Source organism: Fusarium odoratissimum, assembly GCF_000260195.1.
Source record: "Fusarium odoratissimum NRRL 54006 unplaced genomic scaffold supercont1.51, whole genome shotgun sequence".
Taxonomy (NCBI): Eukaryota; Fungi; Ascomycota; class Sordariomycetes; order Hypocreales; family Nectriaceae; genus Fusarium; species Fusarium odoratissimum.
In genome coordinates this window covers 69,566-91,904 of record NW_022158731.1, presented here as the reverse complement: position 1 = coordinate 91,904, position 22,339 = coordinate 69,566, and the positions used below count along the sequence as shown (strand labels likewise).

General features: G+C 48.0%; 10 protein-coding genes across 10 annotated transcripts; 5 read left to right on the top strand and 5 right to left on the bottom strand.

Annotated features, from left to right (window-relative positions):
* Nucleotides 1-646: 646 nt before the first annotated feature.
* On the bottom strand, nt 647-1,641 carry FOIG_15370 (uncharacterized protein; the record flags this gene model as incomplete). The annotated part of the gene is made up of 2 exons (XM_031216727.1): nt 1,192-1,641; nt 647-1,142 (listed from the first exon to the last, which is right to left on the bottom strand). Exons 1-2 carry the CDS (start codon nt 1,398-1,400, stop codon nt 647-649), a joined length of 705 nt encoding a protein of 234 aa, XP_031053560.1. The 5' UTR covers nt 1,401-1,641.
* A 1,042-nt stretch (nt 1,642-2,683) lies between these two features.
* FOIG_15369 (uncharacterized protein) lies at nt 2,684-6,360 on the top strand (the record flags this gene model as incomplete). Its single annotated transcript, XM_031216726.1, has 10 exons — nt 2,684-2,822; nt 2,900-3,158; nt 3,209-3,368; nt 3,415-4,114; nt 4,167-4,526; nt 4,576-4,675; nt 4,726-5,027; nt 5,082-5,394; nt 5,451-5,715; nt 5,767-6,360. The coding sequence occupies 10 exons, from the start codon at nt 2,684-2,686 to the stop codon at nt 6,316-6,318; spliced, it is 3,150 nt and encodes a 1,049-aa protein (XP_031053559.1). The 3' UTR covers nt 6,319-6,360.
* Nucleotides 6,361-7,006: 646 nt separating this feature from the next.
* On the bottom strand, nt 7,007-7,903 carry FOIG_15368 (uncharacterized protein; the record flags this gene model as incomplete). Its single annotated transcript, XM_031216725.1, has 1 exon — nt 7,007-7,903. One exon carries the CDS (start codon nt 7,901-7,903, stop codon nt 7,007-7,009), a length of 897 nt encoding a protein of 298 aa, XP_031053558.1.
* Nucleotides 7,904-8,470: 567 nt separating this feature from the next.
* FOIG_15367 (uncharacterized protein) lies at nt 8,471-9,794 on the bottom strand. The gene is made up of 2 exons (XM_031216724.1): nt 9,643-9,794; nt 8,471-9,562 (listed from the first exon to the last, which is right to left on the bottom strand). The coding sequence occupies exons 1-2, from the start codon at nt 9,730-9,732 to the stop codon at nt 8,501-8,503; spliced, it is 1,152 nt and encodes a 383-aa protein (XP_031053557.1). The 5' UTR covers nt 9,733-9,794; the 3' UTR covers nt 8,471-8,500.
* A 364-nt stretch (nt 9,795-10,158) lies between these two features.
* Nucleotides 10,159-11,282, top strand: FOIG_15366 (uncharacterized protein). The gene is made up of 2 exons (XM_031216723.1): nt 10,159-10,641; nt 10,701-11,282. Exons 1-2 carry the CDS (start codon nt 10,182-10,184, stop codon nt 11,243-11,245), a joined length of 1,005 nt encoding a protein of 334 aa, XP_031053556.1. The 5' UTR covers nt 10,159-10,181; the 3' UTR covers nt 11,246-11,282.
* Nucleotides 11,283-12,070: 788 nt separating this feature from the next.
* On the bottom strand, nt 12,071-13,652 carry FOIG_15365 (uncharacterized protein; the record flags this gene model as incomplete). The annotated part of the gene is made up of 1 exon (XM_031216722.1): nt 12,071-13,652. Exon 1 carries the CDS (start codon nt 13,502-13,504, stop codon nt 12,071-12,073), a length of 1,434 nt encoding a protein of 477 aa, XP_031053555.1. The 5' UTR covers nt 13,505-13,652.
* Nucleotides 13,653-14,821: 1,169 nt separating this feature from the next.
* FOIG_15364 (uncharacterized protein) lies at nt 14,822-16,301 on the top strand. Its single transcript, XM_031216721.1, has 3 exons — nt 14,822-15,513; nt 15,581-15,784; nt 15,839-16,301. Exons 1-3 carry the CDS (start codon nt 14,854-14,856, stop codon nt 16,241-16,243), a joined length of 1,269 nt encoding a protein of 422 aa, XP_031053554.1. The 5' UTR covers nt 14,822-14,853; the 3' UTR covers nt 16,244-16,301.
* A 62-nt stretch (nt 16,302-16,363) lies between these two features.
* On the bottom strand, nt 16,364-18,669 carry FOIG_15363 (uncharacterized protein; the record flags this gene model as incomplete). The annotated part of the gene is made up of 11 exons (XM_031216720.1): nt 16,364-16,807; nt 16,869-16,970; nt 17,036-17,084; nt 17,151-17,280; nt 17,328-17,364; nt 17,424-17,782; nt 17,848-17,994; nt 18,049-18,138; nt 18,192-18,386; nt 18,439-18,482; nt 18,539-18,669. The coding sequence occupies 11 exons, from the start codon at nt 18,667-18,669 to the stop codon at nt 16,364-16,366; spliced, it is 1,728 nt and encodes a 575-aa protein (XP_031053553.1).
* Nucleotides 18,670-19,226: 557 nt separating this feature from the next.
* FOIG_15362 (uncharacterized protein) lies at nt 19,227-20,558 on the top strand (the record flags this gene model as incomplete). The annotated part of the gene is made up of 6 exons (XM_031216719.1): nt 19,227-19,316; nt 19,383-19,416; nt 19,460-19,714; nt 19,769-19,855; nt 19,906-20,385; nt 20,437-20,558. 6 exons carry the CDS (start codon nt 19,227-19,229, stop codon nt 20,556-20,558), a joined length of 1,068 nt encoding a protein of 355 aa, XP_031053552.1.
* Nucleotides 20,559-20,929: 371 nt separating this feature from the next.
* Nucleotides 20,930-22,270, top strand: FOIG_15361 (uncharacterized protein). The gene is made up of 5 exons (XM_031216718.1): nt 20,930-21,033; nt 21,102-21,290; nt 21,356-21,449; nt 21,511-21,827; nt 21,886-22,270. Exons 1-5 carry the CDS (start codon nt 20,960-20,962, stop codon nt 22,157-22,159), a joined length of 948 nt encoding a protein of 315 aa, XP_031053551.1. The 5' UTR covers nt 20,930-20,959; the 3' UTR covers nt 22,160-22,270.
* Nucleotides 22,271-22,339: the final 69 nt, after the last annotated feature.

Below are 22,339 nucleotides of genomic sequence, written 5' to 3'. Positions count from 1 at the left end.
GGAAGGGCCGTGCCGTCGGCACATATAGCTTCCGTTATTGTAACCCAGCTGCGCCTGTGAGGGCTTCTTTTCAAGGTCTTCCTCTTCTCTGATTGGCCAACAACTAAGCCGTTAATACCGACCCCTTGGAAGATACCCGTTTCATCCATATTCCAACGGTTACAGCCGCGGATTATCGTGACCTCGGGATCCTTCAATTGGTCGAACCAAGACCGGATGATAACTGCTTTTGCTCCTTCAATACGCTTATATTCAACTCTAATTGCTTTAAGCGTTTTAATTCGTTCTGATCGTGCGATAAATCGGGTAACCCAATGCTTGCCAAGAGGTTTATTATTGCCTTGTAAGCTCAAAATACGTATAACAAGTTGCCTGATTTGGAAATGCGTTAATGGAGTACAAAGGGTATCTTGAAGCCTTAAAAAAGAGATGAGATCGGCTTTAACGGCCGGGCCGAGCCGCTGCTGATCTATATGAGCTTTATTTTTAGGCATAATGCCTTGAAGTCGGCGCCGTAAGCTTGATCGTGGCACAGAAGCTTCTTCAGCAGCTTTAACTGTTGATTGGCCGTTTTGAACAAGGTTAATTGCTTTAAGCATATCTTCTTCTGTATAAGAAGGCATTGTGGGTCAAGATTGGATGAAAATTAGGGTATTATATCGACTTTTTGAGTGATTGAATTGATGAAGGTTATGTTGTTGAGGCCAAAAGCGGGGTGGCCGGTTCCCGGGGTGGCCGGTTCCCGGTCTCGTGACTTACCAGAGTCGCCGCCGGTACATGTGCCGAAGCCATTTTGACAGCCAGCACCGCAGTGATCAGTCTTGTCACCGCACCATCCGGAACCAGAACAGCAGTCCCCATAGCCAGAGTCTAGACAAATCTTGCCATTGGCGCCACATTGGCCATCAAAGGTGATGTTACTGGGAGGACCGCATGTTCCAAAGTCAGGAAGACAGTTGTTACCGCAGTGGGCGGTAGAGTTGCCGCACCAGCCTTGCTCGGAACAACAATCTCCGAAGGGGCTCCCGCCACAGATGAACTTATTTGTGCCGCCGCAAGAGCCGTCAGGAGAGACACTTCCAGGGCCTGGGGGAGCTTCCGGTGGAGGTGCAGCAGCATTGCAGTTACCAGCAGAAGGTTGGCTATTTCCATCGTCAGTCTTGTATGCAGAAAGGATATAAGGTGACTTACCATCCTTCGCCACAATATTTGCTAGATCGACCGCAAATGCCATCCCCGGAGCAGCAAGCACCCCAGGTAGGACTGCAAACGAAGCCCGTGCCCTTTCCACAGGTACCATCAGGAGTGACTTCTCCAGTCTGCCATGGTGATAGAGTAACAGTCGATGACTGAGCGGCAACAAGTGCAGGCAGCAGCCAGAAGAGTCCAGCGACCTTCATGTTCAACGGATGGTTAAAAGAAAAGCTCCCAGAATTGGCAGTGCTGATACTGTGCCATTGTCATGATAGAAACTATTACACAACTTATATACTGTTTTGGACATGTATTAGGAAAACCATACAATCTCATTTGTCTTCTCTTCGTCGAAAGTTTCGGAAGGATCATCCCAATTAGGCCATAAATCCATGTCGTGGGGAGACTGATCGTAGACGGAAGACGTTTTCCGTGACCCATGCTTCTCGATCCTTCATGATCCATGTTGTTCAAATTTCTGTCTCCGGGAGGATCCGTTAGGCTGACTGGCGATTTAATTCGCGCAGCGGGATCCCTGCCATCGGGAGATATATCCACCAGCATGCAAATAGGGCTTAGACTACGGATGGGTCGGCCGCCCGACTTTAATAGTTTTGAGGCTATGTTAAGGTTATTTCTCAGGACTTGAACGGTTCAAGAGATTAAGCTTGGGAGTGACAAGATACCGTATTCAGGAGTTTAATTCCCTTTTCTTTCTCTCTATAGCCTGCTATACCCATTGAACGCTTCCCATTTATGATCATAAGATAATAATTTCCCTTAGAGGTATTATACTCATCTCGATGAACCGACCACCTGAAAACTCTACTCAGTTGACCCTAGAGCCCATCGAGAAGGTCTCTGCATCCGCATCCCGGCTCGTCGGCTCATGCCGTCTCGCATGTGACGGGTAATTTAAACGCCACCCGCTCCCGAGCATCCCTGCCAAGCCACGGAATCCCGCTGTTTCCACTATTACCGGCTCTTCATAGCCTTACGCCAAGGCTTAAAACTGCATGCATTCGGATCCTGAACGCTCGTTCCTGAACTACTTTCTGCACGTCGAGGCCGAGATCCGCTTGGCAATGAAATGTCGTCGGATAGGCCCTTTTGTGATTCGTTCATCCGAGGACCAGAACTGTAGAACATGGGATGGCTTTATCCGTCTGATGTTTACTGTATACTCTGATTGCAATGCAGCATGGTTGGAATCCTCACGGAGGCTGAGCGTTATTAACTTTGCCCTTTCAAGACCCTTACTCCGAGAGGAAAAGAGGCAATGCTGTAACGTAGGAGTAATGCCGGTGTATGAGTTTATCGCGCAACGGACTCAAAATGGATCCTGCAAAAAATGGGACGAGCAGCACGCTCCTTTCACGGACTGTCGGAAAACAAACAAGACCGATATATATACTTAGTATCATGTCTAACTCGTAGTTACCGATAGACACAGCGAAAGGCGTCATTCTTCACTCAATCGTTTGTGATCATGGTGTTGCGACTCTCGAGTATTGCCTTTATGGCGATTGCTATTCTCTTTCTCTGTCTTGCAACCTTCGCCAATGCTGAAAACACTCGCCAACTTCACGGCAGCCGTGCTCGGCATCACCGCCGTGCCAATGTCATCAGTACGTTGGCTACCCATCCATCAAGCTCGTCGCCGGATGCACTGGTGAAAGAGACTTCATACTGACAACTACCAAAGCCAAGGCTCCTGCATGGGCTAAGGAGATCACCAACAGCCCGGGTCACCAGAACCCTGCCATGGCACCTCCGGACCCAACCGTCGAACTAGAGCTTTCTGATGATTCTGCGACCAGCCTGGATCAGTACTACAAGGATGCGGAAAACGCCACTGAGCCTTCTGATGTCACTCCTAACAAATCTCACCTCTCACGCCGATCTCTAGAGAAACGTGGAAGTGGTCCTCTGTACTGCAAAGATGGCCCTTGCGCAGATGATAGGTGAGTAGACCACTGACCAGAGGATGACGGAGATCACTGATCTTGTGTAGTTGCTGCGGCCCCGAGAAAATCTGCGGCTATGGCCCAGACTATTGCGGTAAAGGATGCTCATCTAACTGCGATGCTACAGCCATGTGCGGAGAGTACAGTGAAGAGGGCGAGATGCCTTGCGGCATGAACCTCTGCTGTTCTGCTTCAGGATGGTGTGGCGTAAGTGTTCGTCCCATCAATCGCTTGAACAAACTGACAATTTTAGACTACTGAAGTCTTTTGTGACAATGCCGATCCTGTCCACAAGACTCTTCCCTGCCAAGCTGGCTACGGATCCTGCAACATCGCCTCCTCCCCTTCATGCGCCAAGGGTAGTGGTAGCACCAACGGCCGAACCATTGGCTACTACCAATCTTGGAACGTGCGAGCCCGCAAGTGTGACACCAAGACACCTAAGCAGCTCAACACCAAGGGTTTCACTCATCTCTTCTACTCGTTCGCATTCATCGACCCTGTTTCCTTCAAGGTCACCCCCGCTCATGACGATGATGTGAAGCAGATGCACGAGTTCACTGACCTATCCAAGGATGGTAAGTTGCAGACTTGGATCGCTATTGGTGGCTTTGACTTCAGCAATGAGAACACTTCTACCCATACCACTTGGAGCGACATGGTGTCTACCAAGGCCAACAGAGCTTCGTTTATAGACTCAGTTCGTGCTTACATGGATGAGTATGGCTTTCAAGGTGTTGATCTTGATTGGGAATACCCCGGCGAGCCCAAGCGCGGTGGTCGAAAGCTTGCTGATACCCGCAACTTCTCCATGCTACTCAAGGAAATGCGTGCAGCTTATGGTAGCAAGTATGGTATCAGCTTGACCTTGGCTCCTGACTACTGGTATCTTCGCTGGTTCGACGCAAAGGCTATGGAGCCTTACGTGGACTTCTTTGGTTTCATGGCTTATGGTAGTTGTCACCCTTCTGCAACCTGAATACCCATTGCTGACATCCTTAACAGATCTCCACGGTTACTGGGACGAGGATGTCAAGACTCTTGGCAAGATCATCCGTGGTCAAGCCGACATTCGAGAAATCGGCAACAACACCATCCCTCTTTGGTTCGGTGGCCTTGATCCCAAGAAGCTCAACTTTGGTCTCGCTCTGTACGGTCGTGGCTACACTGTCGCTGACAAGAGCTGTAACAATCTTGGCTGCTCTTTTGTTGGACCCAGCAAGAAAGGAGAATGCACTGACTCTGATGGTGTTATGTCTCTTGGCGAGATCAAGAACCTCATCAAGAAGGGTGTCAAATCTACTTATCTCAAGGACTCTATGATGAAGCAGATCACCTTTGACGACCAGTGGATAGGATATGATGGTAAGCTACACAGCCCCTCCCATACTTTTACTTGACTGACAACATTTAGACGAGGAGACATTTGCTGATAAGAAGGCATGGGCTGATGGATACTGTTTCGGCGGCACCATGATCTGGAGTATCGACTTCCAACCGAGCGATAACTTTACGTAAGTGCCCTGCTTCTCATCCGTCTTGGCCAGCAACTAACATTCCTCAGTGATGGTAGTGGTGATGTACCCGCTCTCCCAGACCTCGACGGCATAGGCGCCATTCCCAAGGACCTCCAAGACAAGGTCCTCAAGAAGTGCGACACCGGCTTCTCTTACGACAACTACGGCGACCTGCCAAAGCTTTGGTACGACTCTGGAGCTGAGCAGTGGGCAGATGCCTACATCAAGTCTCAGAAGGATCACACCAACTGGGCTCAGAACCTTTACCGCAATCTCTTTGAGAAGAAGGATCATACCAAGTTCTCTTGCGTTACGCCCAACTCTCGATGTGACTTTGACGCCTCTTGCGGTACGTTACCCTTTCTCCATCCCTTGGAGAAGTAAGACTGATGTTTGTGACTAGCCGAGTTTAACAAGATTGGCAAGGGTGGACTTTATTACCTCTTCCAGTCGATGTCGAGTTTCCATACCTTCATGAAGGCTCTCAATCAACAGTTCGACAGCAAGATCACTCTGACCCTTGCGACCGTCTCCGAGATGAGACTTATCCTCGACATCAAGAGTGGTCTTCCCCAAACAACCATCAACATCGGAAGTGTTCTTGGTTCAGCCTTCAGCATGGCTAGCGCTATCGCTGCACCTATTCCAGCTGTTGGTGGTCCTCTTGCTGGTATCTCGGGCCTTGCTAGTATGATTGGAACCTTCACCAGTACAGTGTAAGTTGTTGCGGTCCGCTTTTATGATTTGTTGGATACTAACCTGTCACTTATAGTGGTGGGAATGACAACGCCGTTGACGCGACCGACACTCTGACTTTCGCGGTCAAAACCGCTGCAGTGGAGGGCAAGAGAAAGATTGCCAGCATTGTTTCTTCAGTGTACGGCGACTTTGGACATGCACAGACCGATCTTCCCAAAACCATGCTGGTTGGAGGCGCTGATAACCCCGCCATCAAGGTCTTTGGCTATGGTGCGTGGTTGAGAGACAACGATCTCACAGACCTGAGCGGCGCCGTGGAAAGAATGTCCGACAAGATGGTAAATAGCTCTACAACTGTACTAAAAGTGACGCATACTGACTGTTTGTAGAACCAAGCTCTTTTGTGGCAGATGGCGAGACTCTTCAAGGGTTTCTACGTCGTGATCCGAGACGATCTCCCCATCAACAAGTGCACCCACCCCAACAACGCATGGGACGACAGAACCGGCCGTTGTCTCGACATCCTCTCCTGGTGGCCCAAATCAGCATCCGGCCGCGTCGGCGGCGATCTCGCCATGGAGAAGGTCTGGGACAAATGGAACATGTCTCCTCTCTGGACTCTGCGCAACGCCGTCGAATGCTGGGAGAACAACGGCGGCAAGATCGGCGAAGCAAAGGTTAAGGCTCTTCAGAGCGAATGGACCAACGGTGTTCCTCCTCCTTGTTTCTTCGCCATGCCTGTTCTCAAGGGTAATTGGTCTAAGGATGCTGCGTCTGACGGTGCGATTTGGCTGGCTGGTGATTTTGTTGGACAGGAGGGTCAGGCTGGAAGGCTTTGGCCGAAGGATAAGTGTGATAAGGCGAATAGGGAACTTGACCCGATTACGGGTGGTCAGGTGAAGAAGTGCAGTAGCCTCAACAAGGTTGGAGGGGAGAAATAGGTTTTGCATGATTAGCATTTGGTTACTCTTACGAAAGTCGCGATGAAAGGCGGTTGCGCCGTGTTAATTTGTAAATATTCTTTCTCTTCACACTATTTGTCATTTTACAGTAGATCAAAGATACTTCTGGTCCAAGATTTCTTCTTCGTGAATGCCTTGAAGCCCAATATGTATAGGCTACCTCGTATGTTTTCTCTCCAGAGACATCTCATCCCGCACACAACAATACTTGGGTTGACCGGTCGCAGACAGCGACTTTGTTGATCAACAGCATGCACAAAATGATAAACAGTCACAGGGAAAGGAGTTACCAGCAAAGTTGCTTGGTATAACTACCTACTCCTTGTCTACTGACAAGACCAAACAATCATCCACCATGGCCTGGTAGACAAAACATCAAAACTCCTAGCCCATCCGTGATAAAAACCTCGCACTAAGATTCTCCTTCCTTATCGCCTCGCACTCATCCAGTTCTTGCCTCAATTCCATTCTTCCATGACAACAATCCCACTTTGAGACCCCAAGCACACCCTCAAAACTTCTTTGTGTTAGCCTTCGCCGCCTTCTTTGCAGCCTTCTTTGCAGCCTTCTTCGCCTTCTTTTGGTCGGCCTTGGAAGTCTCCTTCGCCTCATTGGGAATCTCGTTCAACTCATCTGCGGCGTCGCTTGTCATCTGGCTGTCAACCTCCTAGTTGTCGTGAACCTTCTGTTCAAAGCCGCATTTCTCATTCTCAAGCTGAGCGACCATCTTCTCGCGCTCATAAAAGAAAGCCTCGAAGCGCTCGGCAGTCAGGTCCGAGATGAGCGAAGCATCTTCTTCCTCACGGAGATCCTTGATCTGAGTGACAAACTTGTCGTTGCCCTTCTTGATGTTCGCGATGATCTTCTCATGACCCTCGATCAAAGCCTTGAGTCGTTCGTAGTCGGCGTCGATTGGGGCGGCGGATTCTTTCTGGTCCGCCTTGTTCTTCTCAAAGTCGTCGTCGATCTTCTGCTCCACCTGGGCCTTCCAGTCGTGCATCATATGCTTCAACATTTGGACGTGTTGATGGGTGGTGAGGGTGAACTGGAGGCGGACACGAGCTTGGAGCTCGATATTCTGCTCCTTGACGGCATGAAGCTCCTCTTGCTCGGCTGCCTGAAGTTGGACGAGGTTGAGGCGCTCACGGACTCGTCCGAGCTCGGCATCCTTGGCAGCGGCTTCAAGTTCAGCGCAGTGCCAGTTACGGTTGGCTTCGTCAAGATTCTTCGAGAAGTGCTCCTTGAAGGATTTCTCGTACTGAACTTGGGCCTTGAGTTCTTTGTTTTCCGACTCAAGGGCCCGAACCTTGGCGCGCATCGTGTTCAACTGGGTGATCATTTGGTTGAAGACCTTGGGTTCCTTTAGCTCATGATCCTTGATTGTAGATTCGAGACTTACCTTGTCGGTGTTGCCAACGTCGGCCCCAGCAGAGGTAGCGTTGGAAGTCTCCGCGAAGGTGGGAGCGGGGGGAGTGAGGACAAGAAGCTTGTTGTCCTCAGAAGAGATGGTAGAGGCTGACTCCGCAATGGGAGAGCCGGGTGCAGTGAGTTCAAGAAACATCATGTTGAGTTCTTGATCGGACGGTGTGGTTGTTGTGTTGGTAGGTGATTGCGGATTTTTGTGAGAGTGTCTCTGTTGAGAAGATGTGAAGATTGTTGTGGAAGAAAGTGAAGATGGAAGGTGAGTTGGTAGATGGAAAAGAAAGGAAAGGTAAACAGAGCGAGTAGATCAGGTATTTATTTGAACGTTCTGGAGTGTTGACGGTGAACCACTGGCAGCTGCCTGTAATCCTGTTTTGCACTGGCCGTTGACCATTGCCAGTGGCAGTGGCATGTATCTTAGAGGTGACGCTCAAACCGTGTTCCCTTCCGTTGTGGCAGTGGCAGAATGTATGTTCAGCATGGCGGTCGAGCATGAGCGTCAACACAATCATGCACACAGCGCGCGAAATGACGAGCCACTTCCAAGGCATGAACATGTCTGTTGTGATCGCCTCAAGCAGTGTTCTTACTGTACCTTACGCAACCTTCACTACTGTTCTAGGCATACAAGTTGAAGCACATAGTAATATTCCAAGGAGACTGGTATTCAATGGGTTGAGATTCTCATTGATCTCAAATTGAGCTAAGAGTGCAGTGTCATTCTACATATCTTTCCACTTTATTCGGAACTTCCACCGAGAAGATATTCCACAACGGCTTGTCCCCAATACACCGATGCCTTGTACCACGCGATTTGAGGTACACTGCCCCGATTGATACCACTTATCGCCTCAGCCAACGCCGGTCCTCCTCCTTCGTCCCGAATCTGCCTGAGGGGGTACTGATACGTCTTGAAAGCAAACACCAACGTGTTGTCATTGTCCATTAACCTATGAAGCGTCTGCCTCTCACATCGAACGTTCGTTTCCTCAGGGTCCAGATCAGCACTCTTCATCTTCAACGCCTCGATACCCAGCCAGTCAAGAGCTGTTTTGATCCAGTCCATCAACCACAGTGGCAGAACTGTCAAAGGATTCTCCCCCGGCACGAAAAGTTCGCGACCGAGGGATATGTTCCAGTTGTGCCGTTTGACAACTTTGCCCTTTGGCAGGGAGGTGAAGTAGCGATTCATAGGTCTCTCAAGCTTTTCTTTATAGCCAGGAACAGGTCCATGAATCTCCGCCAAGGTTTTATTCAACTTGAGGGATGGGTTGAACGAGAAGGCATAGCAAAGAATGAGTGCTTTTGCAACGTAAGTGTCACCTTGCCGGTGGAGAAAGAACAGTTCTGCGTCGATGTTCTCAGCAAGGAGGCGGAGTATTGTCTTGACGTCGCTGGGCGGGTCGAGCGGTAGTTGGGTCGATTCTGGACCGAAAAGTGTATCACCTTTGGAATGGTAGATTGATGGATACCTTCGTGGTAGGTATGTTTTGACCATCCAGACATAAAACTCCTTGACGGCAGCCTCCGAACAGGGTTCAGAAGCAATGACCATGTCGGAATGCTCACGCACGATTTTCCGCCGCAGAGCAAGCCTCTCCTCTAAAGTTTTGTCAATAGGTATGATGTCCGAGAAAGTGCATTTCTCAAGGCCCATCGTGAGGTGATACTTGGGCTTCCATGGTCGTGTCTGCACTGGCTCGGCTTTGTCCAAGTCAAAGTCTTCCAAAGGCTCGATGTCGTTGTAATCGCTCAGCAACACTTGATGGTGATGCTGGCTATCTTGTGGAAGAGCACGTTTCTAATGTCAAGATATCAGTACTTTATTGCTAGTGTATCCCCCCATGCTCACAAAGGGCACCTTTCCCTGAAGAGACGTACTGGCCTGATTTCCTTCTTATTCCTCCACCATACCAGGGCCACGGTTAGTGCGGTCAACAACACAGAATACCAAGAGTATAAGTCAGCCATTGCAAGAGTTTAATAACGTCAAATAATTTTGGTAGATAGAATTTGAATTTATGAACTTTTTATGCGATTATTTGTCTACTTCAACGTGAGGTTATACGCATCAAGCAACCGAGGATTCAATCGTCCTGACGTCTAGGAGATCCATCATCGAACGCGGGGTAAACAATTGAGACATACCTACGGGCGCCGCGGCGTCCGTATTGCGGAGCGAGCGGCACTTATCACCTTGTATTCTTGCCTAGAGTCATTGCACGAGGTGATGCGCCAGTGATCTACACGCTGCAGGTATTTTTTGCAGTCTGTACCAGCAATCTCTAATGCGCTCAGAAATCGCGGGCCCGCGGCCGCCGCAGCAAGAGTGAAGCGATGTGATTACTATTCTTCCCGCGCCGACTAAGCACGCGACGCCAGAGTGAGAATGATGAGAATTTAAATGCTCACATTAAATAATGGGGTTGAGCCGAAGTGATTATCATCAACTTACGAAAGAAGCAGCAGTGATGGCCTCTGACCACACCTTGCCCGTTGACGAGTTTAACGTCGCCACCTTCACTTACAAAGTGACTCAAGACCAACCAATTCTTCTTGATTTATTTGTTCCCAAGAGCCTGCCATCTGGTGAACGTCCAGTCCTCATTCGGTTTCACGGCGGGTTTCTTGTCTACGGTAGTCGTGACAATCTACAGCTTACACCCCCCAGGATCCTTGAATATGCTCTTGAGAACAACTTGATTTTGGTCTCTTGTGACTACAGATTAATCCCAGAGAGTAATGGGTTAGAGATTCTTGAAGACATTGAAGATGTCTGGTCTTGGGTTCAGAATAGCTTGTACGAGGCTATGGGAACGATGACGAATGGGAAGAGCGGCGCAGACCTACAGAGGGTCTTGCTCGCTGGCGAGAGTGCAGGCGAGTAATATCTCTTCATTGCAGTTAGAGACAAAGCGCTAACAATGGTCTACTTACAGGTGGATACCTTGTACTGCAACTTGCCTTGCGTCATCCAACTGCGTTCCGAGCTGTTATTGCAAGTTACCCGATGATCGACATGCGAAGCGACCATTTCTGCAAAGCCTACCCGAAAGTAATCGGCCAATATCCACAAATCGATTATGAACTCGTGTCTCAGCATCTCAAGCAGCTTCCAGACGGGGGTCAGCCAACGACCAGAGGAATCTCAACTCTGCCAATCGCATTGGTACAGCACGGTACATACACCAGCTTCTTTGGTGACCACCGAAGCCTGTTTCCGATGGAAGAGTTGGAGGATAACCCGCAGTTGGCGCTTCAGCTTCCTTTCATTTGGTTGCATCATGGTAACGATGATAGTGAAGTTCCGATTGAGGGTAGCAGGAAGTTCGTTCAGAAGCTGCGAGAGCTCAACCCCAAGGCCAAATTACGATACACGGAGCTTGAAGGGGCAGAGCATGGATTTTGGAGCGAGATGAACCTGATTCAATTCGGCGAGTGGGAAGAAGGAGTCAAGGTTTTAAACACATATCTTTATAATTAAGTTAGATTCGGCAATATGTAAACCCCGGCGATTCCACACTCCCGTAGACTGACGACAGCTAGTGACATGCCCCGAAACCTGAGGTTGCCATGGGTAAGAACCATAATACAATCTCATATCTATGCATGGTGTCCACAGATATCGGGATTTGTGCCGGGCCGCCTCTGCATCACCCCCGCCAGGTTTAAAAGACTTGTGGGGTCGACGAAAACAATTATATCCGTCTCCTGCCCGAAACACATCCCGACAGAGACGTGCTGAAACCTCTACTATGAAGATGTATCCTTTCGTTTCAACGCGTAACAGGTAGCAACTCGAGACGGCCTGAGCATGGACTTCGCCTCCCGATTATTAATACCAAGTTCTGTAGATCTGAGTCAAGGGTAAGTCGGTCTTAGAAAGTGTTCTAGCTTTTACCCAGGTTCTCTTACATCATCTGAAAATAGTGGTGAAATTCCCTCATCTTACATCGATGAATACATTCGAATGAGCAAACAATAGAGGACTATACATGACGTTCTTGGACCTTGGTATCATAAATCGTCACTCCAATTCGGCAATTCAGGCAAAGCGTTATTGTCGACGGAATAAGTTTTAACCGTCGGCGTCGGAATAGTTCCGGCCGAATCTCCGCCGCGGCAATCCGAACCGAGTCAAACACAGCACAGAGTTTGCTTAATCCCGCTCGAAAGAGTGTACATCATAAGCAGTGCTATAATGAACGGATAATATCAAAGTCCAATCCACAACTCTCACGGCAATAGATATAATAAAATGAGTTATTTCTATTGTGTTATTGCTGAAGGCCCAATAAGTAAACTATGTTCATTTTGTTAAGATAAACTTGACGTTTGTGACATGCTCGTTGATGAACATGGGGACAAGGTCGGCCACCATATACCACCTTGGCTTCTCCATACCATCATGAATATATTGTCCTCCGATATTCAAATTCTCGAAGACAATATTTTCAACCTTTCTCGTGTAATCAAAACCCAAGATCTGTGACGGATTCACTATCTGCGAATTAGTTACATCAAGACTGATATCCTTGAGGGTGACATTTCGTATCCCATGGCCAGGCGCTGTTGTCCACATTTCATTCTTCATAACCCGCATATTCACCAGCTGGCCTTTGGAGATCCTTTCCACTCGGACATCTTGGATATGCACGTCTTCAATCAAGTTCTCGTCGCCTGCGCTTAGAGAAATACACCCTTGGTACCACATCTGATTCTCATAGTGATCCAAAATGTCGATGTTACTAATATGGATGCCGCTGATGGTTTCTGGCTTTGCCGGATTCCCATGAGTGCCCATATGGATTGGGTGCGCGATGTCTGGAAGAAGGGTGCAGTTCCGTATGACAATGTTGCTTGAGTCACCGTAGTAGTCCCAACGATGGCCATAGATGGCTATGGTATCGTCAGAGTTGCGCAGAAAACAGTTCTCTACGAGGATGTCTGAAGAGCAGAATAGGTCCACACCGTCGCCATTTCCATGGGACGAGAAAGATCTGTAGCCACTAATGCTTACGCCTTTCGCTTCCCCAGTTGTGAGGCTAAATCCGGTAGCGCCCAGCGAAGTAACGTTCTCGACGACAATGTTCTCCGAACGTTCAATCAAGATGGCGCCGCCGTTGGGGCTATTGTAGATGAAGCCGTGTCCCCGAACCCCAGAGTTGCAGACTTTGATGAAGTTGAGTTTAAAGGTCACGAATGCGCCTCCTGCCAGGTATACCATGGTATTGGAAGGTACAAAAAGATTCCCGTCAGTGACTAAGCCGTATGCTGATCCATTGTTGATACCAGGGCCAAAGTACCAGATTTCCTGGGAATCGCTGGGAGGTGCATTGTGATCAATACCATTTGTGAGAATGTGAAGAGCTTGCCACTTGTCTTGGTTGATCTCTAGCATCACATCCCGAGGTCGGTCCAGGCTAAAGGTAATGGTGTTATCACCATCAATCGCAGCCTGGATACCTAGAGATTTTGGCCGGATGGCAGCGCTTTGCACTTTGTTCAAAGTGTATTTGACTTGAACTTCAACTGGGCCATCCATGTCGAAGGATGCAACTGAGATGGGATGTTTGTCAAATTCATTGCGCGTGGTGTTGACCTCGGCAACGTCAACGGCGTAGGTGGGCACTGGGATCCATGGTTCGGAATCCACAGAGCGGGCATATATCAAGAAAGCATCAGCTACGGCTACCCCTTCAGGGGCGGCGTAGGTCTTGATTTGGCTTCCGTTGGTAGACATTAGCGAGAAGATAGGCAAGTTGAACCCAGCGATGAGACTCAGGTAGGATGGGTATTGCTTGCGATATGTTATCTTGGAAATGCTCGGATCGATAAATATTTCAAAAACATTTAGTGCACCATCGTTCGATGTCCGCTAACGGGCAACGGAGTAGGTCACGGACCATCTCCGATAACGTCCCAAGTTTCAACACGTATATGCCTTATTTCTCGCAATTTAGGGCGGTGATGGGTGGATTACTGATAAATAACTCAAATTTTAATAGAGATTCTAAACCGTCTGCTTCAAAATGTCTCATGTCTGCCCCTAACAACGTTGGGCGACTTTAGAATGAACCATCTACCTACTGTTTAGCCGCTATGGTTTTCGGCTATTGTGCTTAGCTTAATGACTGTTTGTTAGGCATTGCTAATCATTAGACTTAACCTTGCATTCCGATAAGTCCAAGTGGTTGCGAAATGCCGAGGAAAGGAAAAGCTCTTGTTGCAGAAGCAGGAACTTTAAGCTCAAATGACAGCTAGATTTCCGCCGGACGGTTTCAAAGAGTGATCCGTACTGTGGGGCTGCCGTACCGGTTCGGAGTCCGTTAGTGGCCCGAGTCACAGCGGCAATGGCCAAAGGACCGGGTCCGCAACCTCCATTGGTTCTATTTCCTGAGCTTATCTGAATGATTGCTTGCGATAAGGTTAAGCTTTAGGCTCCCAACACAGATGATAAAGACATAATATCATATAAACGCTTAACCCTAAAACTATTTCCTAAGATACCCTGAGTCTAAATCTGACAACCTAAGTCTACCCGCCCCTTTAATGGCAATTCTGTTTACCCTCAAGGGTAACTAGATATAAATTGATAGAAAATACCTTGCAATAATAGAAATAAAGAGGCTAGCTATACGAAATTTCATACCCTTTTGTCCTACTGCTTTTATGCCTCTACTGGCAAGGCATTATATGTCAAAATAGTAGATACATTGGTCACATCGGTCGGAATTCGACGGAATTCGATTCCGGGGCTGTGTTCCGTACATAATATCTACCGTAACAGGTTTGCGCCCGCTAAACTCGGCAAGCACGGCAACGGGGAGAGATTGCATATAGCACATGAAACATGGAAGTCAAATGCAACGTCAAGCCTGGATGAACAATGATTCTTGCAAATCACCACCAATTTCATTCTTGATATGTATATCTGTGTGCGCATACAACTGCCTGTTTTGGCATACCATAGTATGGCGTTGTCACATAAGCTGCTGCAATTGTACATAATTATAAAGACCACAACATTCAACTACTCATGGGGATGTCTTTCCTCCAGACAACATTAGATTCAATTTAGCATTTTTAATCATGGCCCAAGGTCAGAAAGAATTCCGAGTTGCCATTATTGGCGGTGGCATTGCTGGAATTGTCCTCGCAATTTCGCTTCTCAAGAGGAACATTCCTTGCAAAATCTACGAGAGAGCGCACGCCTTTAGCGACATCGGTGCCGGCCTGGGAATAAGTCCCAATGCACAAGACGCCATGGTAGCTTGCGATCCAAGCGTGCATAATGCATTTAAAAAAGTCGCCAGTGGTAACATCTGGGAGTCCAAGAAAAGCTTCGTCTTTGAGTTTCTTGACGGCATGGACACAGCGACTACGGACTCCCCTCTGTTCCATATCGAGAATCGTACGGGACTGCAGGGCTGTCACAGGGGCTCATTCGTAAATGAACTTCTCAAGCTATTGCCCAGCGATGTCGTTGACTTTAATAAGCAACTTCAAGCAGTGGAGGAAGGTAACACTGGTAGAATCCGCCTTGTCTTCCAGGACGGGGCAATTGAGGAAGCTGATGCTGTTGTTGGCTGCGACGGCATCAAATCCAAAGTTCGAGAAATTCTAGTCGGGGCCGATCATCCGTCATCAAAGTACTCTTACACGCACAAATATGCCTACAGAGGGATGATCCCCATGCGACAAGCGGTCGAGGTGTTGGGGGAGGAGAGAGCTCTCAATGCCACTATCTGGGTGAGTCGTTCTCGAAAGGTCGATTCCCTATCACGGGATACAGTCTGACATTGAATGAAATGTGCAGATGGGAAAAGACAAGCATCTACTGAGCTATCCGGTCGCGCACGGGACGATCTTGAATGTGGTGGCATATTGTTCAAGCTCCGATGAGTGGCCAAGTGAAAGCCAGCTGGTTCTTGCAGCCACAAAGGAGGATCTTCTCCTTGATTTCGAGGACTTCCGGCCATCTGTGCTGAAGGTTCTCGACTATACTGAGAGGCTTGACCGTGTGAGTCTACATCTAAGATTTTCAACTAGTGATATCTGTACTAATAGTGAACAGTGGGCTATCTTCGACTTAGGGGACCATCCAGTTCCGAGCTTTGCAAAGGGACGTATATGCATCATCGGAGATGCAGCGCATGCTTCATCTCCACATCATGGAGCGGGAGCAGCTTTATGTATTGAAGATGCTGCTGTGCTGGCTGCCTTATTGTCACATGAAAGAGTCAGGGTAGGAGCCGACATCGAAGCAGCGTTTTCTGCCTTTGATAGAAGTAGACGGGAAAGAGCTCAATGGGTCGTTCAGAAGTCTAGACGAGCAGGTCAACTATATGAACAGCAGACCGAGATCGGTGGTGATTTTAGTAGGATGTCTGAGGAGTTGAGGGAGACGTTATCTACGATCTGGGAGTACGATACTGAAGAAGCTATAAAGACTGCCTTGGTAGAGTTAGATAACGCTTAATATTGCACCTTTAGCTCTAGGTAATATTCTAAGCCTTCTAATACTAAATACCGTCCCGTGAATATCTAACATGACCTTTGATAACCCAATACATAATCACCGGTAATTATATCAAGACGCTCAAAGCTTATGCTCACGGCTTACAACAGCTCCCAGAGTATGAGGATCATCGATCGCCCAGGGAACGTCCTGATCCCGAATAAACGGAGCAAGATCAACCTCAACTCCATCTTCAGCCAGCTCCTCAATCTGAGTGCGACCATTACCCAAGAAACCCCACATATTGTCGTTTCTGTAGGTAATGTTGAAATCCTCGAACCTAGGCGTCTTCATAGTCTTGAGCAGATGAAGCATGCTCCCAGGCCAGATATACACCCGTCCGTCTGACTTGTTCGCCTTGTACCAAGAACGGCAGTTGCCAGCCCAGACGGAGTACTTGGTGTGCCAGTTGTCGAGGTGCTTGTTCCACTGTGTAGTGGGCAGCTGCTTCACCTCCATGGCCTTGATACCCTCGTTCTGGATCTTGATGCAGCATTGCATAGCATACTCAATCTGAACCTCATGCTAATTTTGACATGTTAATTAGTTTTGCGATTTGATAGTAGAGCGTAGGGCCTTGACTCACCGAAGGAAGCACGCATCCCTGACCCCAGTTGCCGGTTGGTCCATTGATGACAAAATAGTTGGGAAACTTGGGTCCAGTGATACCGAGATAAATGTTTGGATTCTGGTGACACCGAATCAGTCAATTGCATGTATTTCGAAGGATGAAGCGGGTCGTGTTTCCCGTACCTCTAACCATTCGTCTTTCATCGTAACTCCATCAATACCGGTGATTTTGCTACAACACTCAAATTAGTACCGATCCTGTGATCAATAACTGGTTACAAGAGGCGAATGTGCTTACAAATGCGGAGTATATGAGATGTCAAACCCTGTAGCACAGGCAATAAGGTCGAAATCGAACTCCTTGCCTTCGCTCGTGACAAGACCCGTGGCAGTAAATCTCGAAACGCCTTCGAAGATGACTTTGACATCTGGGATAGGGTAAGTATAATGTGTATACTGGGATACTTGGACTTACGGTCTTGGACCAAGCTCTCTAGATAGTCGTTGCCAGGCTACAAAGGTGATGCCAATCGTCAATGGGGTATTCTACCAATAACCTGGATTTACTTACTGTGATTCGCCAACATCCTGGGGGCCACGATGGAATGAGCTTTTGTTTCAGCTCCTCATCAGCACTCTCAAGCTTCTTGAGCATATCCTGTTTTATGGCAGCAGTGGCCCACTGACTCATTGGAGAATCCCTAAGAAAGAATGGAAAGTTGCGTGTCAGGGTTGCCTCAAGACCTTTCCGGTACTGTAGATGTGTAGCAGGGTCTCTGCGGAACTCGTCCTTGTCCTTTTCAGAATAGATCTGCGTGCCAGGTTGCTCAGAAGGATTTTGGCCCTCCTCGTTGGCCTTGCTGAGATCTGTGCCCAGTGAAGGGACGATCCATATCGAGTTTCTCGCAAAGACATGAAGGCTTTTTGAACCTGATGCGTAGGGCTGCATTAGCACAGAGCAGAGATCTGTAAACCGGCAATTGCGCTAAACAAACCTTTGGCAAGCTGTGGTAGCATCTGAACAGAGCTTGAGCCAGTTCCGATGAGTGCAACCCGTTTGCCTTGCCAACTAAGTGCGGGGTCCCAGGTAGCGCTGTGAGCTGTGGTGCCGTTGTAGGAAGATAGACCAGGAACATCGGGCCCTGCTAGGCTGTGAGAAACGACATAATAGTTTGCTTTGGCTCAAAAGCACTCACATTTGGCCTTGTTCACGACTCCCGATCCATTCATCAATACGTCGCAGTAGTCCATTCTTTCCTTGCCATCCTGGCTTAACTTAACAGCCCCTGCCAAAAGATGTTAGCGCCTATAACTTGCGAAGATGAGTTTCATAACTTACATTTCCCTTCATTCTCATCCCAAGTCGCGCTGATGACTGTCGTTCGCAGCTGAGCATATTTCTCAAGATCATACTTCTTTGCAAATCTGAGGAAATAGTCATAAATCTCGGCAGAGTTTGCGTAGTAACAAGACCATTCAGTGTTTGGTTCGAATGAATACGTATAAATATGCGCAGGTACGTCACACGCACATCCTGAAATATTAGCCCTCGAGAGTCTTTACAGAGAGAAGCGTTCTTGTTATACCTGGGTAGCGATTCTCATACCACGTCCCGCCTATGACTGGGTTTCTGGAGAGAACACGTCAGAACCTGTATGTAAACTGGATCAAGACGCCAGAACTCACTTATCGTAGCAGACAAGCTCGTAGTTCTGCAGCATGCGCTCAGCCTTGTAAGCAGTCAAAAGACCTGAAGCTCCGGCGCCGACATGGATAATCTTCAACGTCCGAGGCTTCGAGTGCGCTTGGGTAGACATCTTGAAAGTAAAAGGCTGAGTACAAAGGGTTTTTTCAGTTGCTTTCGAGCGATAATTGATGAACATTAAGATACTTTAATTTCTTCTTTACTATATATGATAATATATGAGTCTCGGGCCATGCGCAAGACTACGGACAGTACACGACCACTTAGATCAAATCTGCTATAATGACATGGGACTTACACGTTCGGCAACGCATCAGTAAGTGAGACGCAGTTAGGTCGCCTGACCGTGGCCACCAACGTAACGGTCTAGACCCAAACTTTGTCGGGTTGGGTTATTCGGTCCTCCGCGGGTGTCGCGCCGCGGGGCGACAAATGATGCGGAGAGGACGGGGAGCCAGACTGCTAGACCCCGCATTGGTACAACCCCATGGGGAAATAGTGGAGTTGGGTCTTCGCACTCGGCATTTATCACCTGGCTGTTATCAGAATAGTCATATACTGCGTTACTACATGCTTAAGCTTGACTGCAAACTAGACCGATCTTGACTAATCTTACTACTGAGAATACAATATTGACAACTCTTGTTTTAGAAAGACAGAAGTTACAAGATGGCAGATACCATGCAGGCAGTTGTGTTCCACGGCAAGGGCGACATCAGAATCGAAGAAGTCAATGTCCCAAAGCCTGGTGCCAAAGAAGTTCAGGCCAGTTGTTCCTCCACTGATGACAAATTTACAATATGACAAGGCTAACTAGAAGCACAGCTGAAACCGGCTTTTGTTGGAATTTGCGGGACAGGTAGATGCCAACACATCTGGTCAATTTCATTACTAACATGCAGATATAGATCTTCACGAATATCTTGAGGGTGCTTTCCTGATCCCGACAACACCTCATCCTGTGACTGGCAAAAGTGCCCCGGTCATCATTGGCCATGAGTATAGTGGCGTTGTTTCGGACGTCGGTGATGAGGTTGATGATCTCAAGCCAGGCGACAGGGTAGTTGTCCAACCGATCATTTTTGACGGAACATGCAGTTCTTGTCAGAGAGGTCTGATCAATTGCTGCTCCAACTCTGGATTCATCGGCCTGAGTGGTATGGAATTCCGCAAGGACATACACGCGGATGCCGCGGCTGACATCATCATAGGAATCGGAGGGGGGTTGGCCACGTACACGACTGTCCCACGATATGCGGTCTTCAAGATTCCTGATAACATACCCCTGCAGGTTGCCGGTATGCACATCTACTCCTCAACTTTGACAATGCGCCACTAACAGCACAAGCCCTGGTGGAACCCTTGGCTGTGGCCTGGAACGCTGTACAGCAGAGCAACTTCCAGCCTGGTGACACAGCTCTCATCCTCGGTGCTGGCCCTATTGGCCTAGCCATTCTCCAAGTTCTCAAGAGCAAAGGTGCAAGTCAGGTCATTGTTACCGAGACCGCAGACAAACGACGAGAGTTTGCGACCAATTTTGGGGCTACCACTGTTTTAGATCCTACAAAGACGAATGTGGGTGAAGAGTGCAAGAATCTTTGCGCAGGAGAAGGCGTTCAAGTCGTTTTTGACTGTGCCGGCGTTCAGAGCACTCTGGAGACTGCACTCGCTGCATCTAGACCCCGATCTGTCATTGTGAATGTAGCCCTCTGGGCTACCGAGGTTACCATCTCGCCTAACTATTTTATGTTGAATGAGAGAACTTTCAAAGGCTCGGCAACATATACGGCATCGGTATTCCAGGAGGTTATCGATGCTCTTGCCCGCGGTAAGGCATTTTAACCATGACTGTCAGGTGACAGGTTGCTGACGAAGATAGGTGATCTGAACCCGGAGCCAATGATTACTAGTTTGATTGAGATGGATCAAATTGAGGAAAAGGGCTTCAAAACGCTGATTAACTACAAGGACACTCAAGTTAAGATATTGGTTCGCGTTTAGTTATGTAGGGAATATCGTGTCCTATTTATGTGTGTTAGCAGCCTAAGCTTATCGCCAGCAATCAGCTACGATGTAGAGAGTAAAGTTATTAAAAAGGAGAATTAAAAAACAAGATTAGTCTCTGATTGCACCATTACTTGTCATTTTGACTTGGGGCTTATGATAATAGTCATTAAATGGGTATTTGAAAGCCTTGTCGTGTTGCTCTATGCAGTGCTAGTTATACATACATATTTTAGGTTCATGCAAATCTCATCCGTATCTAGCTACGGGGAAATTGTGGAATCCGCGGGCCCGAGCTAACTCATGTTTCAATATTAAAAAGGAGCTGGCAGCTTCTCATTGTCCAAATTTCTGCAGTAACACCACGAGCCATAGTCCAGCACGAATCTCCATCTACAATGACGTTTACACCACAATCACTTCCTGACTTGTCGGGGCAAGTTTACATTGTAACCGGAGGAAATGCCGGAATGTATGTTAACTTGTCATTTTCAGCATGGTTATGCTGGGGGAGTAGAAATTGGCTAATACATGAACCAGTGGGTTCAATACCGTACTGGAATTGGCAGCTCACAAGGCGAAAGTGTACATGGGTGCACGATCCGAGGCCAAAGCCAACGCCGCAATCGTCGAGCTCAAAAGCCAATATCCTCATGCGGATATATCTGTCTTGTTAATGGACATGATGAACTTGAAGACCGTCAAGGCCGCGGCTGACGAGTTTGCACGGTAAGTATACCAAGTGAATTAGCGCCCATTGGGATCGTGATTGAGATTAATGATGATGTGGATAGGAAAGAATCAAGGCTCCATGGTCTAGTGAACAACGCGGGTATAATGGCAACGCCTTACGAGGAATCTGTAGATCATTACGAAGCTCAATTCCAGGTTAGTTATAATTCTGAGAAAGGCAATTATCTGGACTAACACTTGAATTCACGTTACTCAGACAAACTACCTCTCCCACTGGCTTCTAACCTACAGTTTATTACCTATCCTCACCCAGTCTGCACGATCAACCAGCCCTGGAACCGTCCGAGTTGTTAACGTTAGCTCCGACGGCCATCTCCTGTTTTCCCCCTCGGCGGGAATCGATTTCGATGATATAAACCAAACCAAGGGCAGTGCATTTTCGAGGTACGGCATGTCTAAGCTGGCCAACATCTTGCACGCCAAAGAACTACATCGCAGATATGGCCCTTCACCTCAGAATGACGGACACGAAGAGATTTGGACAGCGAGTCTGCATCCAGGCACGATTGACACGTGAGTCATCTCTTTATCTATATTCCTCTTTATGCCATGTTCTGATCAAATGCCCAAGTGGTCTAGGCCGTAACGCCACCGGTTCGTGGGCATGGCAAGCATTTGTCCCTGTGATGCGACTCTTCAGGCTCTACAGCCCACTTGAGACTGCGGCATATACGTCTCTCTTCGCCATCGCCGGGCCAGGCTTTCATCAGGATATGAGTGGAGAATATTTGAAACCTGTCGGCATTGTTGGCAAAACGACTCCAACTGCGCAAGATCCGAAGCTGGCGGAGGAGCTCTGGCGCTGGACAGAGATTGAGATGAGAATCAAGGGATTCATTAATTGAGTGTATATGAGCTAGTTTGGATAGAATGTTGAGGGTATAGGTAGATGAAATTGTTATTTCTTCGCTTTATACACATCTTATCCAGATAGCATGTCATAGCACTGCAAGTAGTTGAATTGCGATTATTTTTGCTACATTACTTGGAACGCAATCAGTGTAAGCCGATGAGCTCCGACTGAT

What these genes read in the sequence shown, in the direction of transcription:
- FOIG_15367 (XM_031216724.1), bottom strand. Translation starts at nt 9,732, where the DNA reads ATGGCTGACTTATACTCTTGGTATTCTGTGTTGTTGACCGCACTAACC. An exon ending in ATAAGAAGGAAATCAGGCCA is followed by an intron (nt 9,563 to 9,642) that starts GTACGTCTCTTC and finishes TCTTGACATTAG; the next exon opens with AAACGTGCTCTTCCACAAGA.
- FOIG_15366 (XM_031216723.1), top strand. Translation starts at nt 10,182, where the DNA reads ATGGGGTTGAGCCGAAGTGATTATCATCAACTTACGAAAGAAGCAGCA. An exon ending in GCTCGCTGGCGAGAGTGCAG is followed by an intron (nt 10,642 to 10,700) that starts GCGAGTAATATC and finishes GTCTACTTACAG; the next exon opens with GTGGATACCTTGTACTGCAA.
- FOIG_15364 (XM_031216721.1), top strand. Translation starts at nt 14,854, where the DNA reads ATGGCCCAAGGTCAGAAAGAATTCCGAGTTGCCATTATTGGCGGTGGC. An exon ending in CTCTCAATGCCACTATCTGG is followed by an intron (nt 15,514 to 15,580) that starts GTGAGTCGTTCT and finishes TGAAATGTGCAG; the next exon opens with ATGGGAAAAGACAAGCATCT. An exon ending in ATACTGAGAGGCTTGACCGT is followed by an intron (nt 15,785 to 15,838) that starts GTGAGTCTACAT and finishes AATAGTGAACAG; the next exon opens with TGGGCTATCTTCGACTTAGG.
- FOIG_15361 (XM_031216718.1), top strand. Translation starts at nt 20,960, where the DNA reads ATGACGTTTACACCACAATCACTTCCTGACTTGTCGGGGCAAGTTTAC. An exon ending in GCGGCTGACGAGTTTGCACG is followed by an intron (nt 21,291 to 21,355) that starts GTAAGTATACCA and finishes TGATGTGGATAG; the next exon opens with GAAAGAATCAAGGCTCCATG. An exon ending in CATCCAGGCACGATTGACAC is followed by an intron (nt 21,828 to 21,885) that starts GTGAGTCATCTC and finishes CAAATGCCCAAG; the next exon opens with TGGTCTAGGCCGTAACGCCA.